The following is a 22,173-nucleotide window of genomic DNA, read 5'->3' as shown; positions in this document are numbered from 1 at the left end:
CCATATTCTAGCTTTTCCTCCCCCCCTTCTTAATTTAATATCTTCCAGTCCTGATGAATGAATCGGCCCAATATGTTGACTCTATTACTTTCCATAGATGCTGCCTGACCTACTGAGTTTCACCAGTATTTTGTTCTTGTTGCACCGTATTTCTAGCATCTGCAGAATCTTCTGTGCTTATGATTTGCAGATAATGCTCTGTCTTCTTTTGACAATAGGACTTCTTGACAACTACGTAAGATTAATAGTGTAATGAATATGATATGGCCTTGAAGACAAAATTCTAACTGACAGTGTTTGGTTTTAAATTAATTTACCTTTGTGAGGTACAACTGAACTATGGATAGAAACTATTTTTGTCGCATGCAATCTAAATTCAAATGAGTGGGATCACTAACACAGTTTGATTCAATTACTGTAAGAATGGGAACTAGTACTTCTTATTCACGCTTTCCTCATGGACAAGGAGAAGAAACTATAAATGTCAGAAAAGAGATAAGGAAAAGATTTTGTCCTCTTCCTCTATTTTAAGTTGAAGAATTTCCTTTATACTTTAAGGGCAGGCCTTTTTGAAAAGCTTGGTTAAAATGGAAGACTTCACAAGTTGTGTGAATCTCCAACCTAGTTATCCTCCTTATGCAAGAGTGTTGGAAGTCTTAGTAATACAATAATGACTTCCTTCAGTATTATTTAGTACTTGGAAACCCACAGGCGCCTAAAGAAAAAATGGCAATGTTGTAATTTACTGGAGTTGATTGCAAGCATGTGCTCTCTGTCTCTGTCTCTCATTCTGACTTTCATCAGGTAGCAAGTATTGATTTGAATTATATTTTGAGAAATAAAGACCCAACTTCCAAAATAATTCTATACAATTCTGGTTTATGTATGGTGTGAATTATGACAATCTCTAATTATGGATTCAAAGTGCCCACATATTAAAACAAAACACTTTTCCAATTGATATTTTTGGAAACAGTTCGAGAAAGAGTAGGATGTAATCTCAAATGCAAGCTTTCTTAACAAGTTTCACCAATCTACCAAAAAGGAAATTATTTTAAAAACAACCTATACAGCAAGATCAATGGGCTCTTTATTACAATCTCTTTAGCAACTCTAAAATAACTGTTATTAAATTTGCAAGCTTGAAAGCCAAAAGCTTTAGCATAGTCACTTGAAAAAATGAACATAGCTGAAAATGACAGAAGTCCCATTTTGAGAAGTCAATGCTTTGTTAATTTTAAAGTAAAAGATCTCAAATAAATCTATAGTAAGCATTTTAGTTTTTGTGGATAGGAACATGATTCTGTCATGGAAACACCTGCTACCTTCAAGGTCATCTCCAAGCCACACACTTTTCTGACATGGAAATATATTGCCACTTCCCTAAAAACGCTGGATCTAGATTCTGAAAGTCCCTCCCTGAAAACATAATGTCTTAACCAGAAGGACTGCAGTGATCTAACAAGGCATTTCAACATCACTCACTGGGGATGAGCAATATGTACAAACACTGAACAGTAATCCAAACACAATTGTGATAATAAAACGGCACATTTTTGAGGAAACTCGATTACATTTCCCAGAACACTTATCACTATGCACAACATCTTGCCTTCCAAATAGTCAGTTTCACTTTCCCAGAAGTTTCTATTCTTCTTAACAAGATGTTCTGTCGAATCTTCAAAATGGAGAATGGCTTCACTATATTGATCAGGAACAATGACAATGACCGTGATTTATTTTCTATTGGTCTGAGCACTCACCTGCCAAACTGAGATTGTTGAGAACAAATTCAGATCCGTAGAACACTGTGAAGCAGACATCATCACTGTACTTGTCCCTTTGATCTTTTGAAATCTGCTCAAAGTCCTTCGAGTTTTTCCCAAGGCGAAGTTCTTTGATCTCTTGTAAATCAACTAAAAGCAAACAGAATATTTATATCAGATACTGAACATTAGCTTTTAGGTGAGGATGTTTTACACTCATCCTGGGACTAAATATCTTTTGCAGCTAGATCCTTGACATCCCAACCAACAGACCACAATTGGTAAGGGTAAGCAACAACATTAGTGCCTCACAAGGCTGCCTCCCAGCCCCCTACTCTACTCAAAGGTTCAAAGTTCATTTTATTATCAAAGTATGTATGTAGAATATAACTCTGAGATTTGTCTTCTCAAGATAGCCATGAAACAAAGAAAAAGAAACAAAAACATGCAACCCCCAAACCCTTAACCCACTCCCTTGCACAAAAACTCCCTGTGCACTCACCATTGCACGGCCAGACTCTGCTCTAACTCCAACTACAAGTTTACAGATGATACCCATGTACTCGGCCATATAACACAAATAACAATGGGTCAGAGTATAGGGAGGTGATAGACAGCAAAGTCACATGGTGTCATGACAATAACCTTTCCCTTAATGTCATCAAAGGAGCTGGTCATTGATTTCAGGAAGGGAGGTGGTGCACGTGCCTCTGTTTACATCATTGATGCTGTGGTCAAGAGGTTCAAGAGCTTCAAGTTCCCAGGAATGAACATCAAGAATGTTCCTAGGAGGATCAGGATTATTAGCAGTGCTGCGAACATGGGGCCCATAGCATTGTCAATGATCCCTTCCATCCAACAATCTCTTTGACCCCCCCCCCGCCCCCCTACCATCAAGCAGGAGGTTCTGCAGCATTAGGACAAGGTACGTTAAGCTGGGAAGTAGCTTCTTCCCAGAGGCCGTGAGACTACTGAACTCCCTGCTACCACCCAGGTCTCATCACGTATGAAGCATCAGTACCTTTATACTGTTTGCTTTTGACTTGTATTGTAAATGCACATTATTTGTTAATTTAACTTTACTTATATTATTTCTGTGCCATGTGTAAGTTTTATGTGTCATAGTCCACAGGAATGTTGTTTCATTGAGAGGTCTATATGTACAGTATATAGTTGAATGACAGTAAACTTCAACTTGAACATCGCTAATGTTCCTGCCTGACCTGGTCCAACTACACTGACACCACAGCCAAGAAAGCTCACCAGCATCTCTACTTCCTCAGGAGGCTAAAGAAATTCAGTATGTTCTCCTTGACCCTCTCCAATTTTTATCGAAGCTGCATAAAATGCATTCCATTTGGATGCATCACAGCTGAGTACAGCAACTGCTCTGCCTGTAACTACAAGAAACTGCAGAGTTATGGAGACTGTTCAATACATCGCAGGAGACAGCCTCCCTCTATGGACTACAGATGTCTACACCACACTGCCTCGGTGAAGCAGCAAACATAACTAAACACCCCACCCACCATGGAAATTCTTCTCCCTCCACCCCATTCAGAAGGTACAGAAGCCTGAAGATATGTACCACCAGGGTCAAAAATAGATTCTATCCTGTTTCCCTGATTTATAAGACAGACTCTTGACCTTATAATCTGCCTCATTGTGACCTTGCACCTTATTGTCTAGCTACACTGTACTTTCTCTATAACTGTGTCACTTTTTTCTGTTCTCTATAATTGTTTTGCCTCATACTACCTCAATGCACCATGTAATTGAGGCAATCGAAGGGCAGCACAGTAGTGTAGCAGTCAACATGACTCTATTAGAGTGCCAGGGATCAGGGTTCAGGGTTCAATTACCGCTCTTGATTGTAAGGAGTTTGTCATCTCTTCCCATGACCACATGGGTTTCCTCCAGGTGCTTTGGTTTCCTCCCACATTCTAAAGTGTGGGTTAGGGTTAGTAAGTTGTGGGCATGCTACGCTGGTGCCAGGAACATGGCAAAAGCTGCCGGATGCCCCAGCACAATCCTCAGACTCTGTTCGGCATGGGCACAAAACAATGCACTTCACTGTATTTTCCATTTTTGGTTGGTGTATATGCGACAAATAAAGTTAATCTTTACTAAAACTAATCTTTAAAGAATTGATCTATATAAACAGCATACAAGATGTGACTTTCACTGTGTATATGTGGCAACAACAAACTAATTTACCAGTTACCTTAAAATATCTTAAAATATACAAAGAGTGACATTTGTGACAATTGTTCAGTGAAGTGATGTGAATATTGACATCATTCACAAAGTGTCTACTGGCATTTTTGAAGACATTATGATATTGTCAGTACCCCCAATAGATGTCAATACTGTTTGAAGCAACCTGTACAGTTTGATAATCTGATTCTCGGTCATTTAATGAGTATTTTGAATAGGTGCAGTATAAAGAGAACTCACATTTCCACTTAGCTTCATGTGGTTAAGCCTTTTCAGAAAGTAATGAATTGTCACACTAACATAGATATCCATTTCAACACGTTCTGTTTAACATTTCCACACCCCTTTATAAAATTCGTCTTCCGTGTTAAGTTCCTCTACGTGCACCATTTCCTGAACAAAGTTCAGTGCTGTGTACTTGGTGATTCTGTAATTGACCACAAGAAGTTGCTAGCTGATTTTCTTTCCTTTACTGAGTCAATGACCGTACTTCTCATAATAATATGTGCCATGCCCTCAAATTGAGAAGGCAAATTACCATATGGGAACACAAATCAGATTGCTTTGTTGCAGCAAATTTCTCTGGGTTCATTTCCCATTGTCATTGCTTGATCATTGAAATGTTGATGCATTTTGTCTCCAAAGAGTGCAGTCTGGGTAATGCAGTGATACCACACTCATAATGCCATACTATTTACGTCCTTTCTTCACAGTGTAATGGTCTCACAGATGGGCAAAGTACATTTATCTCTAAAAGTTAAGATAAAATCTTCAAAACTTACTGAGATGAGTGCCTGGCATCTGTTTCATTTGAGTACTGCAAGACAAAAAAGAAATGTCTATACATCATAAATGGCATCATTGATGCCATTCAGCCTATTTGAATTGCACTAGCTCTTTGGCAGACACTTAAAATTTGATTAGCGTGCTGTTCATTCCCACTGTCCTGACCATTGTTTGCATTGCTATTTACAAAGCTGAAAACTGCTTGCTTGATTTTCCAATGGGCTGCAATTGCAGGAACAAGAAGGGTGAAATCCTGCCCAGAACTAAAAAGGGGTGAGAACAAAGATGCAGAAAATAGAGATGTAGTCAAGAGCTCTGTCCATTATGAGGAGCCTCACTGTCACTGGAAAAACTAACGCAGACTGGATGATCACATTATGGAATACCCACCTTCAGTCCACAGGAGTGACCCTGAGCTTCCAATTACATGCCATTTTAACTCTTCATCCCACTCCTATTCTGATCTCTCTGTCAGTGGCTCATACAACATAATGAGACAAAACACAAGCTTGAGAAAAAGCGTCTCACCTTCTGCCTGGGTATAGTGCAATCTTCTGGTTTAACCTTATCTCTCTAACTTTATGTACCATACTCTGAATCATTTTGCCCTTGCATTCCTTTTTTTCCCCTTTTCCTTCCGTGTATGGTCTGGTCTTCTGGACATGTCCCAGTATACCAGAACACATCAACCACAATTTATTCAACCATCGTACCTTATCAGTGAAATTCCCTTGGCTTTCCCCTATCATAACACCCCACCTACCCATCTTTCTCCTTACCTGGCTTCATCTATCACCTGCCAACTTGTACTCTTTCCTCTCCCCCCTCCTTCTTATTCTGGCTTCTTCTCCCTTCCTCTCCAATCCCAATGAAGGATCTTGAACCAAAAGGTTGACTGTTCATCCTTTCTTCCGATGATTCCCGACCTGCTGTGTTCCTCCAGAACTTTGCACACGGTCATCAAGATTTCCAGCATCTGCAGAATCTCTTGCATTTACCTCTTGGCTACACCTACATTTTATTGCTACCCAGACCAACCTATTTTTCTCCTTCCCAGGTCTGGAAAAAGGTCCCTTGTCTGAGATGTTAAATATTTCTCTTTCTCTTTCTACAGAAACTGCCTAATCTACTTCCGCTTTCTCTGGGGTAGGTCGCTCCCACCACAATTCCCTTGTCCATTCGTCTCCCTCCACTCACCACAAATCTCCCTCCCGGCAATTATCCCTGCAAGTGGCTTCAGTGCTATACCTGCCCATACACCTCCCTTAACTCCATTCAGGGCCTCAAACAGTCCTTACAGGTGAGGCATCACTTCACCTGCCAATCTGCTGGGGCTGTCTATTGTGTCTGGTGTTCCTGCTGCAGTCTCCTGTAGATTGGTGAGTCCTGTCGAAAATTGGGTAACCGCTTCGTTGAGCACCTCCACTCCATTCATTACAAGCAAAGACTTCCCAATGGTCAATCATTTTAATTCTGTTTCCTATTCCTTCAGGATGGAGAAGCAACATCTTATATTCTGTTTGAATAGCCTCCACGCTAATAGCATGAATATTGATTTCTCCTTCCAGTTAAAAAAAAACCCCCCTTCGCTCAATTCCTCACTGTGACCTTTTACCTCTTCTCACCTGTTTATTACTCCCCCAGGTCCCCTCCTCCTTCCCTTTCTCCGATGGGCCACTCTCCTCTCAGGTTCCTACTTCTCCAGCCCTTGACCTTCCTCACTCACCTGGCTTCACCCATCACCTTCCAGCTAGCCTCCATCCCCCTCCCCCCACCTTTCTATTCTGGCATCTTCCCCCTTCCTTCTCAGTCCTGATGAAGGGTCGCAGCCTGAAACGTTGACTGCCTATTTATTTCTATAGGTGCTACTTCACCTGCAGAGTTCCTCCAGCATTTTGTGTGCATTGCTTTGGATTTTCAGCATCTGCAGACATTCTTGTGCTTCTAATCTGCTTAGTTTTTTTTTTAGCATTTTCCATAGAGGACATGGGTCAAGGGTAAAAGGTGAAATATTTAAGAGGTATCTGAGGGGGATCTTCTTCACTCAGAGGATGCCGAGAATCTGGAGGAACTGCCAGAAGATGTGGTGGATGCAGGTTCAATTTTAACATTTAAAAGAACTTGGATAGGTATATGGATGAGACAGGTATGGAGGGCAATGGTCTGTATACAGATAGGTGGCGCTATGCTGAAAGCTAGGCAGACACCGACTAGATGGGCTGAAGAGACGGGGTCTGTGCTGCTATGCTCTATGACTCTACGATTATATGACCTTTTCCATTTTGTTTTTATGTTCTTATCCTACATATACCAGTCTAACCTGCCAGGAAGCCTAACAGCCTAATGTGCTGATACAACCAGGATCATAACATTATACAACATAGAAACCAGCCACTTGTCTATACTGACTATTTACTCTATTCTCATGTTCCTGAATTAATTCTATATCCTTCTATACTTTGCTCATTCATGTCCAGATACACCTTAAATGTTGTTACTGTTCCTGCCTCCATCACTTCCTCTGGTAACTCATTCACCAGTGCCATTGCTTCTTCGGGAGGCTGAGGAAATTTGGCATGTCCCCCTTTACCTGATTTTTATCAAAGCACCAAAGGAAGCATCCTATCCAGATGCATCGCGGCAACTATTCTGCCCATAACTGCAAAGGAACTGCAGAGTTTCTGTGGCCACAACTTGCCATATTATAGAAACCAACCTCCCCTTCCACAGACCGTCTACACTTCTCACTACCTCAGTAAAACAGCCAGCCTAATGAAAGATCCCATCTACCCCCCCCCCCACATTCTCTCTTTTCCCAGTTACCATTGATCAGAAGATAACAAAAGCCCGAGGGACATACCACCAAGTTCATGACTACATCGTTCCCACTGTCAAACACTACTGAATAGCTGCCAAGTACTTGATGGTTTTATATTGCCACAATGCACTGTTGTAATGATCTGTATAAAAGGTATACAAGACAATTTATTCTTTGTCTCAGTGCATGTGACAACAATAAACTAACTTGCATCCCTCCTCCACCTCCCCTTCTACTGGAAGTCCTCTTACATCTCTCCTTTTCCTGGTTCGAAAGTTTGGTTAGATCGCATTTGGAATATTGCATGTAGTTCTGGGCACTACAGTATACTTTTTTTCTGATCTTTATTCACAGGCCCATACTTTTTTTTTCTGGTTTATTTAAAATATATTTTTAAAATATTTTCAACAAAATGTAATTAAATTAAAATGTTGCTGTCTGTCTTGTGATGCCTTCCGGTCTCAGAGTATCTGTATGAAATCACCACGTTCTCCCTCTCCAGCAACATGTGTGTGATTGTAAACCTCTGAACTGGAACTGACGGTCAAATCCAAATAGACCTCTGAGAACCTTGACTTCCCTGGACACAGCTCGGCACATCACGGGAACCAGCCTCCCCACCCCGTCCATGGACTCAGTCTACATTTCTGAACCTGTGAATAGTTCACGAGCAGGCCAATGAGAAGAAGATTTCCAAAACACCCTGCCCAAACATGAACCCCTCCCCCAACCCCGTGTCCACAGAGCTGCAGTTTCTTGCAGTTCTGAGTAGAGTAGTTGCAATACTGCCCCCTGCTGGTGTACAGAAATCCAGAAAGTAGTGCTGAAATGCAGCCAGACCATTGTGCCTTCTTGTCAAGCAATTGCGTTTCACATTTAATCTGCATAGTGAGGGACAAATGACAGGACATTTAATACACAAAATCAAAAAGAAGATCTCAAACTTGGCCTTATGTTGTATCTATTTCATCCCATTCCAGATTTCATAACATGAATGACAACTCTCACTTGATTCAAGTGGGCACCTAACTCTCTCTACACACATCAAAGTTGCTGGTGAACGCAGCAGGCCAGGCAGCATCTCTAGGAAGAGGTACAGTCGACGTTTCAGGCCGAGAACCGTCGTTAGTCCTGACAAAGGGTCTCGGGTGAAACGTTGACTGTACCTCTTCCTAGAGATGCTGCCTGGCCTGCTGCGTTCACCAGCAACTTGGATGTGTGTTGCTTGAATTTCCAGCATCTGCAGAATTCCTCGTGTTTGCGTTTTTAAAAACCTCTCTCTCTCTCTCTCTGGCTATCCATCCCATAGGATGATGACGGTTCCTTTCAATCAGTTAGTGGGGTTTGATATGTGTGTCCTGGAGTGGCTGTACAGGACGATCCTTGACGGGCACTGCTTGCCACATACTTGGCAGATGAGGCCTGGAGGGGCAGCAGGGGCAGAAGCTCTGTTGTGGCGCTTCCTGTGCCTTTCCCCTGTTGCCTTGTTCAGCTTGTTCACAGCAGCGTCCACACCTTTTCTGATGGCGTCCCTCCACTGTGAGCGATCTTGAGCCAGATCCTCCCATGTTGATGGGGCAATGTCAGCTCTCTTGAGGCTCCTGTGCAGAACATCCTTGTACCGTAGTCGCTGGCCTCCTCGTTTTCGAGTACCACTGGACAGTTGGCCATACAAGGTGTCCTTGGGCAGAATTCCGTCAGGCATTCTGACAACATGTCCTGCCCAGCGCAGTTGGGCTGACATCACCAAAGTTGAAACTGCTGGCATTCTGGCTCGAGAGGACCTCGATATGGGAGACCTTGTCTCGCTAGGTGATCTTCATCAGAGAACATAGGTGACGCTGCTGCAGTTGGTCAAGCTGGTGTAAGTGTCTCTGATATGGGCACCATGTCTCACATCCGTATAATAAGGTTGATATGACAACAGCCCTGTATAACTTGCACTTGGTGGCCAACCTGATGTCCTGTGACCAAACTCGATCTTTCAGCTGACCAAGGGCAAAGCAGGCTTTTCTGGATCTTGACTCCAGAGAAGCTGAGGATGTCATTATGCTGCCCAGGTAGCAAAACTTGTTGACAGCATTGAGAAGAGTGTCATCAATGAGGACAATGGTTCTTCGTAGCTTGAGTCAGATGCTGGTTGGTACAAAACATCTGTCTTTTTCAGGCTGATTGTCAGTCCAAAGCTTTTGGCTGCACTGGCAAAGGGACTGGTAATCTCTTGTAAGTCTTCGAGAGAGTGGTCAACTAGTGCACAGTCATCAGCAAACTGTAGCTCACGCACTACAACGTCCCTGACTTTTGTTTTTGCTCTCAGTCTTGTGGCATCCTGAAGAACAGCAGCGAAGAATAGTCCAAACAGAGTAGCAGCCAGAACACAACCTTGTTTTACGCCGTTGCTGATGGAAAATGGGTCTGACAACTCACCACACATGTTGATGCAGCCTTCCATGCCTTTGTGGAACCGACAGATGATGTTGGTTAGGCATGGGCAGCAACCGAATTTTGGTTGGAGCTTCCACAGGCCATCTCTCCCAACAGTGTCAAACGCTTTGGTTAGATAAACAAATGTGAGGTAGAGACTTTTCTGCTGCTGAACACATTTCTCTTGGAGCTGCCTCAGTGAAAAGATCATGTCCACTGTACTACGGCCTGTTCGAAAACCACACTGGCTTTCTAGACGATGTCATCACTGATGTTGGACACCAAGCGTCTAAGGATGATCTTCGCGAGGCATTTTCCCACAACTGACAGAACAGAGATACTACGGTAATTGCTGCAGTCTCTCTTGTCTCCCTTGTTCTTGTAGATTGTCATTACTGATGCGTCTTTGAAGTCCTGTGGTAGTTCTGCAGCTCCCCACAACTTTGTGAACAGCTGGTGCAGGCATGATGTCAGTGTGTGACCACCATACTGGTAGATCTGGGCTGCGATACCAACAGGCCCTGGTGCGTTGTTGGGTTTTAGCTGTTTGATGGCTTTGATGACTTCGTGAAGAGTAGGAGCTCTAGCTCGAACAGTATGGGTCAAGGGTGTACTCTACCCAGTGCTTCATCGGTGATGGTTCCTGGTCTGTTCAGCAGCTCGTGGAAGTGTTCTTGCCATCTTTTCATGTGCTCTGACTTCTCAGTGAAGATTGTCTTTGCTCAGGAGTTGTGAGGTGCCTTGTTTTGATGGGCCATACACAACCTTGATTGCTTCATAGAAGCTTCTTTGGGTCATTACAGTCAGCAAAGGCTTGTAACTCCTTGGCCTTGTTCGTCCACCATTGGTCTTTCATAGCTCTGAGCTGCCTCTGCAGAGTTGATTTTGCACTGGAAAAAGGCACGTTTTTTGGAACTTGAGTTTGGGTGTCGAAGAAGAGCCTGGTGTGCAGCTGCATTAGAAGGTCTTGCACAGATTGGTTGCTCTCATCAAACCAGTCCTGATGCTGGCACTTGCCTTCCCCCAAGGTGTCCTGGGCAGCGCTGTAGACCGTTTCTGTGAAGGCATTCCAGCGCTCAGTAATATCGTCTGGTGGATTCTCAACCAGTCTGCTTAGAGCAGTTTCCATAGAGGATTTCAGAGCATCAGCACACTCGCGATGTTTCATTTTGGTGGTGTTCAACTCTTTGAGTGGCTTGGCAGCATTCAGTCTGCGTGGAGGTTTGATTCGTAGACATAGATCCGGCCACACCATTTGATGATCAGTTGAACACTCAGCTCCACGCTTAACTCTGGTGATACGAACGTCAGAGATGTCTCGTTGGCGGGTGATGACATAGTCAATGAGATCGTAAACACGAGGAATTCTGCAGACGCTGGAAATTCAAGCAACACACATCAAAGTTGCTGGTGAACGCAGCAGGCCAGGCAGCATCTCTAGGAAGAGGTACAATCGATGTTTTGGGCCGAGACCCTTCGTCAGGACTAACTGAAGGAAGAGCTAGTAAGAGATTTGAAAGTGGGAGGGGGAGGGGAGATCCAAAATGATAGGAGAAGACAGGAGGGGGAGGGATAGAGCCAACAGCTGGACAGGTGTTGAACAAGGGTCCAACATATTATTCTCCATAACTTCCGCCACATCCAACGGGATCCCACCACTAAGCACATCTATCCCTCTCCACTCTCTCTGTTTTCCACAGGGATCGCTCCCTACGCGACTCCCTTGTCCATTCATACCCCCCATCCCTCCCCACTGATCTCCCTCCCGGCACTTATCCTTGTAAGCGGAACAAGTGCTACACATGCCCTTACACTTCCTCCCTTACCACCATTCAGGGCCCCAGACAGTCCTTCCAGGTGAGGCAACACTTCACCTGTGAGTCGGCTGGGGTCATATACTGCGTTCGGTGCTCCCTATGTGGTCTTCTATATATTGGCGAGATCCGACGCAGACTGGGAGACCGTTTTGCTGAACACCTACGCTCTGTCTGCCAGAGAAAGCAGGATCTCCCAGTGGCCACACATTTTAATTCCACGTCCCATTCCCATTCTGATATGTCTATCCACGGCCTCCTCTACTGTAAAGATGAAGCCACACTCAGGTTGGAGGAACAACACCTTATATTCCGTCTGGGTAGCCTCCAACCTGATGGCATGAACAGTGATTTCTCTAACTTCCGTTAATGCCCCACCTCCCCCTCGTACTCCATCCGTTATTTATTTATATACACACATTCTTTCTCTCTCTCTCCTTTTTCTCCCTCTGTCCCTCTGACTATACCCCTTGCCCATCCTCTGGGTCCCCCCCCCCCAACCCCCTTTTCCTTCTCCCTGGACCTCCTGTCCCATGATCCTCTCATATCCCTTTTGCCAAACACCTGTCCAGCTCTTAGCTCCATCCCTCCCCCTCCTGTCTTCTTCTATCATTTTGGATCTCCCCCTCCCACTTTCAAATCTCTTACTAGCTCTTCCTTCAGTTAGTCCTGACGAAGGGTCTCGGCCCGAAACGTCAACTGTATCTCTTCCCAGAGATGCTGCCTGGCCTGCTGCGTTCACCAGCAACTTTGATGCGTGTACTCAATGAGATGCTAGCTTTTAGGTCGTGGATGCAACCATGTGCAGTTGAGCTTGTCTGACAATCTGAACAGTGTGTTAGTAATGCACAGTTTTAATTCTGTGCACATCGCGAGGAGCAGTAGACCGTTACCGTTACTGTTGCCAACCCCTTGGCATCCAATCACACCAGGCCACACACTGGACTCCTTGCCAACCCGAGCATTAAAGTCTCACAGCAACAGTAGCTCATCTGAAGTTGCCACGCTACTGATGGTGGTTTTCAGCTCACTATAGAATGCCTCCTTGACTTCACTGGGATGAGTCAGATTTGGGGCGTAAACGTTGACTATGGTGAGGTGGCATTTTCCTTGCAAAGGTGTACGCAAGCCCTGGATTCAGTCATTTATAGCAACAGGCAGGGTCAGTAGCTTTGCTGCGAGGGAGCTCTTGATAACCAAGTACACACCAGATTCTCTTCGTATAAAGCTGCAGTGATCTAAGAATGAAGAGGTCAGCTTCATGTAAGTTATGGACCTCACATCTGGGTGAAGTTATGAAGCTGTGCATAAAACTAGGTCAGTACTAAGTGAGCACTGGTTCCAAAACAACCATCTTGTGGATGAAACATTGAAATGGAGGCCGTTATCTCCTCAGCTAATCTTCTTACACAGACATCAACAATTCTACACTTTACTGAAAGAGCAGCAAATGTTCTACCCTATATTTTATATACAAACACAATACTATTCCCTTGTGGTTTATAGGACTTTCCTGAATATAAATCAATTCCTACATTCCATCAGCCATTCCATGTCAAAACTACAATGTAAAACACACAGGGAAATCCTCAGATCACAAAAGGCACCAGGAAAATACAACCTTATTCCTTCATTTCAATTATCCATTTCTCAGCACTAAGCATGGAGGCAGAGATTAAAAATCTTCAGCTAGGGTGTTAAAATGGCTTTAACTAAATTTGCATTACTGTTGGATGTAACAAATAAACTGAAGTTTCAGTGATTGTCTTCATACTTGAGGACTACACTATCATGTCTTGATTTAATATCTTGGTCCCTTCTTTCATTTACAAGATGAATTGTAATTACAAGGTGAACTCATTGACTGAGCCTAGAGGATTTACTTGCATGCCACAAGCTGCAAAACAATTTTTACTCAGGAAAATGAAAATACTTCTAAAACAACTTTTCTATCTCCACCCTTTAACTATCAGTTATCCTCCTCTCCAGAGATATTCACATGAAAAAGCTGCAAATTAATCCCAAGAGGAATTGGTTTTTTGCTTTGCAAAAAGCAAGTAAAGAAATTGCTGCCATGTTGCAGCAACACGAGAGAGAACACGTAACGACTGAAATAGGAAAAGCACAAGGAAGCGGTTGGTGTCACAGCAGTCTTAACAGTGTAGTACTTGCTCGATGTAATGTGAGAAAAGAGTGAATTCATTTCTTTCAGCCCTCTGGATGTGTAAATGTGCTGTAAATCTTGCACAGTCAGTACCTTAAGAACCCTTGGGTGTTCAACATGACTTTTCCTGCTTGATTAATCAAATGATGATGTGACCTGTATCACTTCCATCTTTCTTCAAAGTTATTGCAAGCCTTTTTGTTAAAGCAATTTTTATTCAGTGACTATATTTAGACATTTTCACAGAGCTTCCACTCAAAATACAAATAATAGTATTTAAAATGCATGACAAAATGTTTAATAATACTACTGATGTGGGTTTGTCTGCATTAAATAAAGTGCAGAGGTTACTGGCTGAACATACCCCAGGGTAGACTAAAGAAGATCTACCATCTACCACGGAACTAAATTTGAATGTGTATTACTACATTCATTAATGTCGGAATCAGCCCTTCCAAACCTCTGCAATTTGATCACTATTCTAGGCCATTTCCATTTTCCTGCCCTACTGTGGTTGCTTTCCCACAGTGCTTCATTATTTAAAAATGAGCCTACACCCACCCACCCTCTCTCTCCTTCTCCTGCCCATTCAGTAACCGCCTCCCCCCCCCCACCCAAGCTCATAATCATAGCTTTCAATGCGAGTCCCACAGTGCATAGTTAAAACATGAAGTTTTGCCAGAACGCAAGGGGTAGTGGAGGTACAATTTGTCCATCTGTGCTGATCACCCCATCCTTGACTAAGCTGTTCCACTGTGAACACAATCTATTATGAGTCAGCATGATGCCTTCAGATCAGGTCATGCATAGCACATACCTCCGCCACACCGCTCCAGTGTGTTTCTGGGGTACAGGGGCTAGCGACCCCCGTGCCTGTTTTGTGTTCTATCGCTGAGCAGCAGTGAACCATCTGATTGGCCTATCAGAGTTCTCTTTGGGAACTAGTTGACTTGATCAGCATTTCTGATCTGGCTATTGCTCACAACTGCAGTTAATATAATATACATGCTAATGGGATACAGTGCAGAAATTAGGGGCACACGAGATATTCTGGAGATCTAGAACAGCGCACACATGAAAAATGCTGGAAACAAATCAGTCCTGGTCATGATGAAGGGTCTCAGCCCAAAATATCAGCTGTTTATCTCCCTCCACAGATGCTGCTTAACTTGTTAAGTTTCTCCAGCATTTTGTGTGTGTTACTCCAGTACTGAAATTTAAGTATTTCTGCATTGCTCACCCACAAGCCACTGTGATGTAAAACTGCTTTCAATTTCATCTGCCATACCTCATAAACTTGCATTTTATCTTCTCGGTTGGTTTGGCTTCCAGATAGCTATTCTTTATTAAGCAGGCGACACAAAAGAATACAGGAAGTAACTGCTAGTTTTCTGGTCATAGCTTGTTGCTAGCAGCTGTCAATTCATTGCCTGGGGGCCTGAGAGTGCCAGTTTCCTTTCTATCTCAAAGTTAAAAGATTTGCGGGAAAACCATACTCAGTCAAAGCTTGCTTGCTATGGCAAATTTAACAACTGGCACTTTGAGCAAAACTAAATTCATTTTCCTGAATTCTACTATATTCCAGAAACACTTTTTTCCAGTAATTTATTCAGATGGGCATGAAGAAATGTGAAGAGACTGGAGCTGTGGGAACAGTTGGATATCAACTGATGGCTTGAAAAAAATATATGGGACCTATACTGGAGCCTAAATGATCATTAGTTCATGTTGCTCTAGGTTTTCATTATCTCTTGCTGTGTAAATGCACCTTAATTGAGTAGTGGAACAATATGGATCTTCTGAAGAGAACAACCAACCACATTGTGCTTACTCAGTCTTGCAGAGGCATGCCACTAAATGATACCAGCACACCAGGCGCCACGGTTGCGTAGCGGTTAACGTGACGCTATTACAGCCCGGTGTGTTAGCGTTTGGAGTTCAATCACACCATCCTCTATATGTACCCCCGTAGGAAGTGTGTGTTTTCCCTGGGCAAGACGTACGAAAAGGTTAATTGGTCTTTGTAAATTCTTTACGATTAGGTTAGGGTTAAATCAGGGTTGTCGGGCGCTGCTCAAAGGGTCAGAAGGGTTTACTCTACCTCTTATCGCTAATAAACAAATAAGCAAGCATTCAAGATAAGCCTCAATATCATTCATTTCAGTATAAGATTTCAGGGGTATGGATAACAAACAGCAGTTCAAACAGTTCGCAAAGACTTTGAACTGGTCTGCATAACTGCAAGCCACAAGTCACATCTGAGAATGCAATAAATGTACAATGTGCTGCACAGTATCTTTAGCGGGACAAATAATATTCTAACTTAAATAAAACAAAACTTCAAATGCTCTACAGATCAGGCAGTGTCTGTTGAACTACAGGGTTAACATTTTGGATTAATTCTGAAATGTTAGCTCATTCACTCCCTCCACATACGCTACTTAATCTTCTGAGTGTTTTTAGCATATTCTGTTTTTGCTTAACATAGCACTTTGATGTACTTTCACCATATCGCGTTACAGATGCATCCAGAGGTTTGGACTATTGTTTTGGATACTTTGTTGTTTGTGTCCCACCTGGGAAATTTAATTCCAAATGAGTAAACAAGTCCAGAAATAGAAAATCTAATTTCACGAATTGTAACCATCTACAACTGGACTGTTGTGACAAGCAGCCTGGTTCACTAATGCACCTTGGGGCATGAAACCTGCCATCCTTTCTCATCAGGCCTGTGTGTCAACTGCAGCCAAGGTGGACCACTTGATAGACCTGACCTGTGAGGCTCACATGCCATGAACAAATGTTTAGAGATAACAAGTTTTGGATACTGAGAATGCAGTGAGGGGAAGAGAGACAAAATGAGAGGTTCTGTTTGAGCAGAAGCCATGAGCGATTAAATGGCAAAAGTTAACAAAATAATGTTACAACATGCCTTGCTGAGAGATGAGGTATTTTAGATGGTCTTGGATAGGCCAAAAGAGTCTACTGAGAATGGAGGATTATGGGCATTGTTTGCCAGAATGGATTCATTTAGTTAAGCACTTAATTACTTGTTTAATAAGCTTGGCACAATATCATGAACCAAACAGCCTGTTCCTATACCGTATTGTTCAATGTTCTTGACAGGATGTTATTCCTCAACTTTATTGGAACAGTGGAGGACGCTGTGCTCAGAGATAGATGATAGGAAAGGACTGTAGAGTGGCAGGTGTCCGTTCACATTTGTTGCCAAAATGGAGGCGTCGTGAAAAAGGGTGTGCTAAAATGTAAGAGATACAAACACATTACCATTTAACCTGTTGTGTGTTTCCATAATATAAGGGCTCTCTGGATTACAGAAGAACTGACTTACAGATATTCAACTTTATTCAAAATTCTCCCACAAATTTTTAAAGAAATTTTCAAGATAATATTAATAATGTTTCATGATGTTAATTATCAATTGTATGCCCTGTTAGGTATGGTATTTTATTGATTCTAATACGTTTCTTGGATTTACTATGTATGCCTTCAAGAAAACAAATTTCATGGTTGTACATGTGACATATATGAACTTTGATAATAAATTTTGGATGTGATATACATTTAATTCATTTTATAATGGGTGGTGTTTGGGTGAATACTCAATGAAAAAAATATTGGAAATGTATGAAGAAAACTATGATATGGGAAGCTAAAGAAAATGGACATTTCTGACTTAAACAAAATTGATATAAGTACTGTTTTTCAGGAGCAGAATTCTTGTGTAACCGGGGACTGCCCGGTCTGTTTTACTTCAGATTTTCAACACGTGCAATTCTTTGCCTTTGTATTCCTAACCTCAAGCAAATGAGATATTTGAGCTTATTTTCGACCGGTTCAAATTCATGAACATTCAATTGGAACGGCTGATAGAATTAAAAAGCAGGAGATAATTCAACACAGGAAAATCATGAACATGTGCAGTACTGTCTGAATACAAATAATGTTTACAATCTAATACTGGAGAGTTCAAATATGATTTTAAGCTTTTATACAAGGTTTCAGCAAAATTAGTTTGATGATAAAGTAGCTATTAGAAGTCACAAGGTCTATAATCTATTACTAAAATATTGGGAGATATAGAAAGTTAGAACAAGAATGAAACCAGTATGATGTGTGTTACCACCAGCCATCCTGCCTTACCCCTTACGAATATATGAATCTTCAGTTAAAATTATATTTTCAACAGCTGATTTATCAATGGGATTAATTTTGCATTTACATGAGACGCAGAATTACGCAGAAATGTTTCATATATCTACATTCAGTCCCAATGTTTGTCAGATTGAGATGTTTGCTCCTAGTTTAGAATTATATTTAAATTTGACTTATTACTGTTCCTCTTTCTCTTTCATCTAATACTTTTCTCTTCCTTTCTGTTCTCCCCAATCGCTTATTCATTCTGCTGATTGAAGAGTTTCATTTCTGGAAAAGGACAGCAAAAACTGATGTCTTGGCTGCACCAGATACCATATCTGTAGTAGCAAAAGCTTTCTATATGATGATTGTTTTAGTAAACCACAGGATGGTGAGCACAGTTGCAGAAAACTAAGTTGTTCACTTTCTGATCTTAATTTTTATTTTTTATAATCTGAAAATTTATGAAATATCTGACTAGATAGTGATAGTTGTACAATGATGTTAAGTGCTCAGTGCATAAACATGGGAATGGCTGTTAGTAACTAATGGGAGGAAAGCAGCTTTCCTTAGGCATCTCAAGGTGATTTGCAACCAGGCCACAGGCGAAGGAAATGCTTGCACAAATGCATCTGTTGAAGAGTCCTTCTTTTTCGTGGTACTACATTTCTTGCTTAATATTATTTTGCAAGTCATCTTTGTTGTATTTGAAATATTTTGTTTGAACTCATCTCGTGTACACACACCTAGTCTATATCTCGTTTTAACAGCTTGACGATGCAAAACTGTAAAAGCAAATGATCAGAAGTTTGTTTCAGCAATAATGTCAACTAACTTCAAACTGAAAGAATAAATTGTGAAAGAGTCAGGTGCATTAGCATTGCTTGGACAGCTACACTGAGGATTTTTTTGCTGTTTTAGCTTCTAACAGATTATAATGTAAGAAAAACGGCCAATAATATTTGAAGGGGGATAAAAATAAGCTCCCACTTAGAAAAATTACACAATGGCATTGAAAATTGGTGAAGATTCAGAGTACATTTATTATCAAAGTATGTATGCAGAATACAACTCTGAGATTTGTCCTCCTACAAACACACACATCTGCAACGTTGGGAAATTCGCGGGAACTAAAAATCAGTAAAATCCTGGAAAGACCTAGAAACTCAGGAAGCATCTCATGAGAGGGCAACAGTTAACATTTCACTGTGATGAACATTCATCAGAAATAGGAAACTGGCAAATTTTAACTTAGAAAAGAAGGAGAGGGGGTCAGAGAACAAAGAAACATCTATAATTGGTTGGGATTAAAAGAAAATTAATCACTCAGGTTTCATGTCAACTGAAAGAGGCAGCAAGGACTGATTAATAACCATTAATCATGAGGAGGTTTAAAGAAAGAAAATGCAGAGGTGAGAGAAACAAAATTAACAAAAATATGTTGGAACAAGATACAGACAATGCAGCTGCTAAAAATCTGAAATAAAGGAGAATCTGGGAAAGACCAACAGGACCTATGAAGAAATGAAAACTGAATTACATCTAGAACTGGCCAGTAGAAATAAAAATCTGCAGATGTTGGAAATCAGAAACAAAAAGAGAATATCCTGGAAACTCAGGAGGCCAGGCAACATTCATGGAGGTTTAAACAGAGTTAATGCTTTAGGCTAATTGTGAAAACATTCAAAGATGGGAACATCAAAAAACTGAGAAATTAATTACTAATCACACTTATAAATATTTAGCCAATTGCATAACTTTATATGCTCAGTGGCCACTTTATTAGGTACACCTGTACTTCTCAGTAATGCAATATCTAATCCACCAATCCTGTGGCAGCAATTAAATGAATAAAAACATGCAAACATGGTCAAGTTGTTGTTCAGGCCAAGCAGCAGAAAGGGAAAGAAATATGATCCAAATGACTTTGGCCGTTGGTGCCAGACGAGGTGACTTGAGTATCACAGAAATTGATCTCTTGGGATTTTCACCCACACCCATCTCCAGAGTTTACAGAGAATGGTACGAAAAAAAAACCCAGTGGGCAAAAATGTTAATGAGTGAAGTCAAAGCAGAATGGCAGATTGGTTCAAGCTGCCAGGAAGGTAGCAGTAACTCAAATAACCATGATTACAATATGGTGTGCAGAGAGCGTCTCTGAATGCACAATACATCGAACCTTGAAGCGGATGGGCTATATCAGCAGAAGACCATGAATGTATCCTCAGTGGCCACTTTATTAGGCATGGGAAGTACCTAATAAAACCACCACTGAATTTACATTTAAAATGAGAATTATGGCCAAGTGGTGAGAGATGAGGTAGGATTATAGAAGTTTGTGAACCTGCTTGAATTAGTGGAAAAAAAATAATCCTCCAGACCGACAATTACTGCGTAAAGATATTAAACCATCTTGCTTCCCTTTACTGCTAAATTTTGAGAAAATTGGGAAAATACATCTGCAAAATATTGGAAACATGTGACCTTTGGGGAAATGGTGAGTAACCAGGCAGAGACACGTCTCTACCAAAGGAGATGTAAGGTGCTACTTCCCTCTGCTAGCCTGCAGGTCCGACTTGGGCAAGGTGTAGCACCTGCTTAGTCCACAGATCAGGGTCACGTGAAGCCATGTGAGCAGTTGGTGGATGGTTGTATGAGCAGCTGTTGCATATCACAAGTCCTGGTTATGCAACCACTGATGCCAGACAGGCAACCTCTGAAGAGTATTGATAAGGGCTGGGGCCATCTGTTTGGTAAAGACACTGCCCAGAAGATGGCAATGACAAACCACTTCTATAGAAAAATTTGCCAAGAGCAATCGTGCTCATGAGACCATGATCACCTTATACAACATGACTCATAATGATGATGATGATGGGGAAATGAGTGATATAATCTTCTTTAAGTCCTCTGTTGGCTGCACCAATCAGAGAGCACAGATCAATTATCTTCTGCTGAAAACAGCAATCTGAAATTTCTACATTTAAAACTTGTTATGCAGACCCACCTCTTCGAAGAACCCCAATGTGTCAATTACAATGTTACTGAATTTTCTCTATTTACCTGGATTGTTTTGATATGCAAAATAACATGGAAGAGACTGCAAGAATCAAAATAGTTCTGTATGAAGAACTTCTCAATGCTCTCTACAATTTGTATGTAACTAATTTGCTTAAAAATGAGTCAACAATGGTAACTGTACAAGTTCTATGTAAAGCAGGCCTTGCTACTCTGAAGAAAATTCCGTGTAGGCCCATCTCACGCAAATTAGTTTACTCAAATGCGGTTGGGCTTTTTTGTTTCATCCTGACTTTGTTCAAAACACAGGAAGTTTTCATAAGAAAATGTTGGAAAAACAAAAGAAATGTCAAGAGGTCAGAATTTGTGACAATGCACATCTTATTACAAATAGAGGAGAAAGTAAATTCATGTTCCTTTCATGTCTTGGCCTAACATGTCAACTGTTTATTCCCCTCCATAGATGTTGCCTGACTTGGTGAGTTCTTCCAGTATTTTGTGTGTGATGCTCAAGATTTCCAGCATCTACAATATCTCGTGTTCATATTCAATTAAACATTTCTTCTGTCTAGCTGAATGGTCTAGGTCTCAAATGTTTAACTCTCTTTCTCTTTTCGCTGCCCGACCTCTGAGGGCTTCCAGATTTTTCTGTACTTATTTTAGTGTTTCCTTCATCCAAATCAGGAGAGAACGAAAGTGAAGGTTTTCACCTGCATGACATCATTGGTTGTACACCAGACAAGAACTGCCCACAACCTAGAGGCTTTGGAGACCTTTGGGATTTTTTGGCCAACGGCAATCTCAGGATCAGAGGGCAAATATTATGGAGGTGCTGAAAGTGAGGAGAGGAGGCTGGCTTTGATACAAGGCCTCAAACAACTTGCACTGACAGGTAAGAAAGAGGCAAACATGTAGAGACTGACAAAGGATGTGATCTTTAGACAGGCTATAGTCTGGCAACTGCAGTTTCCTTATCCAGAAAGCCAAATGCCATTTGAGACACAAGTG

At 41.7% G+C, this 22,173-nt stretch overlaps 1 protein-coding gene across 1 annotated transcript in view; it reads right to left on the bottom strand.

Annotated features, from left to right (window-relative positions):
• The window catches only part of plcg2 (phospholipase C, gamma 2), a 216,569-nt gene that overhangs the window by 72,733 nt on the left and 121,663 nt on the right, over nt 1–22,173 (bottom strand). Inside the window, exon 2 of the mRNA XM_072279854.1 lies at nt 1,764–1,916. Coding sequence (XP_072135955.1) covers nt 1,764–1,916 — 153 coding nt within the window. The remainder of the gene's footprint in view (nt 1–1,763; nt 1,917–22,173) is intronic.

This window comes from Mobula birostris, chromosome 15, assembly GCF_030028105.1.
Source record: "Mobula birostris isolate sMobBir1 chromosome 15, sMobBir1.hap1, whole genome shotgun sequence".
Classification (NCBI taxonomy): domain Eukaryota; kingdom Metazoa; phylum Chordata; class Chondrichthyes; order Myliobatiformes; family Myliobatidae; genus Mobula; species Mobula birostris.
Note: the sequence above shows the minus strand (reverse complement) of the source record. Positions and strands in the feature narration are given on the sequence as shown.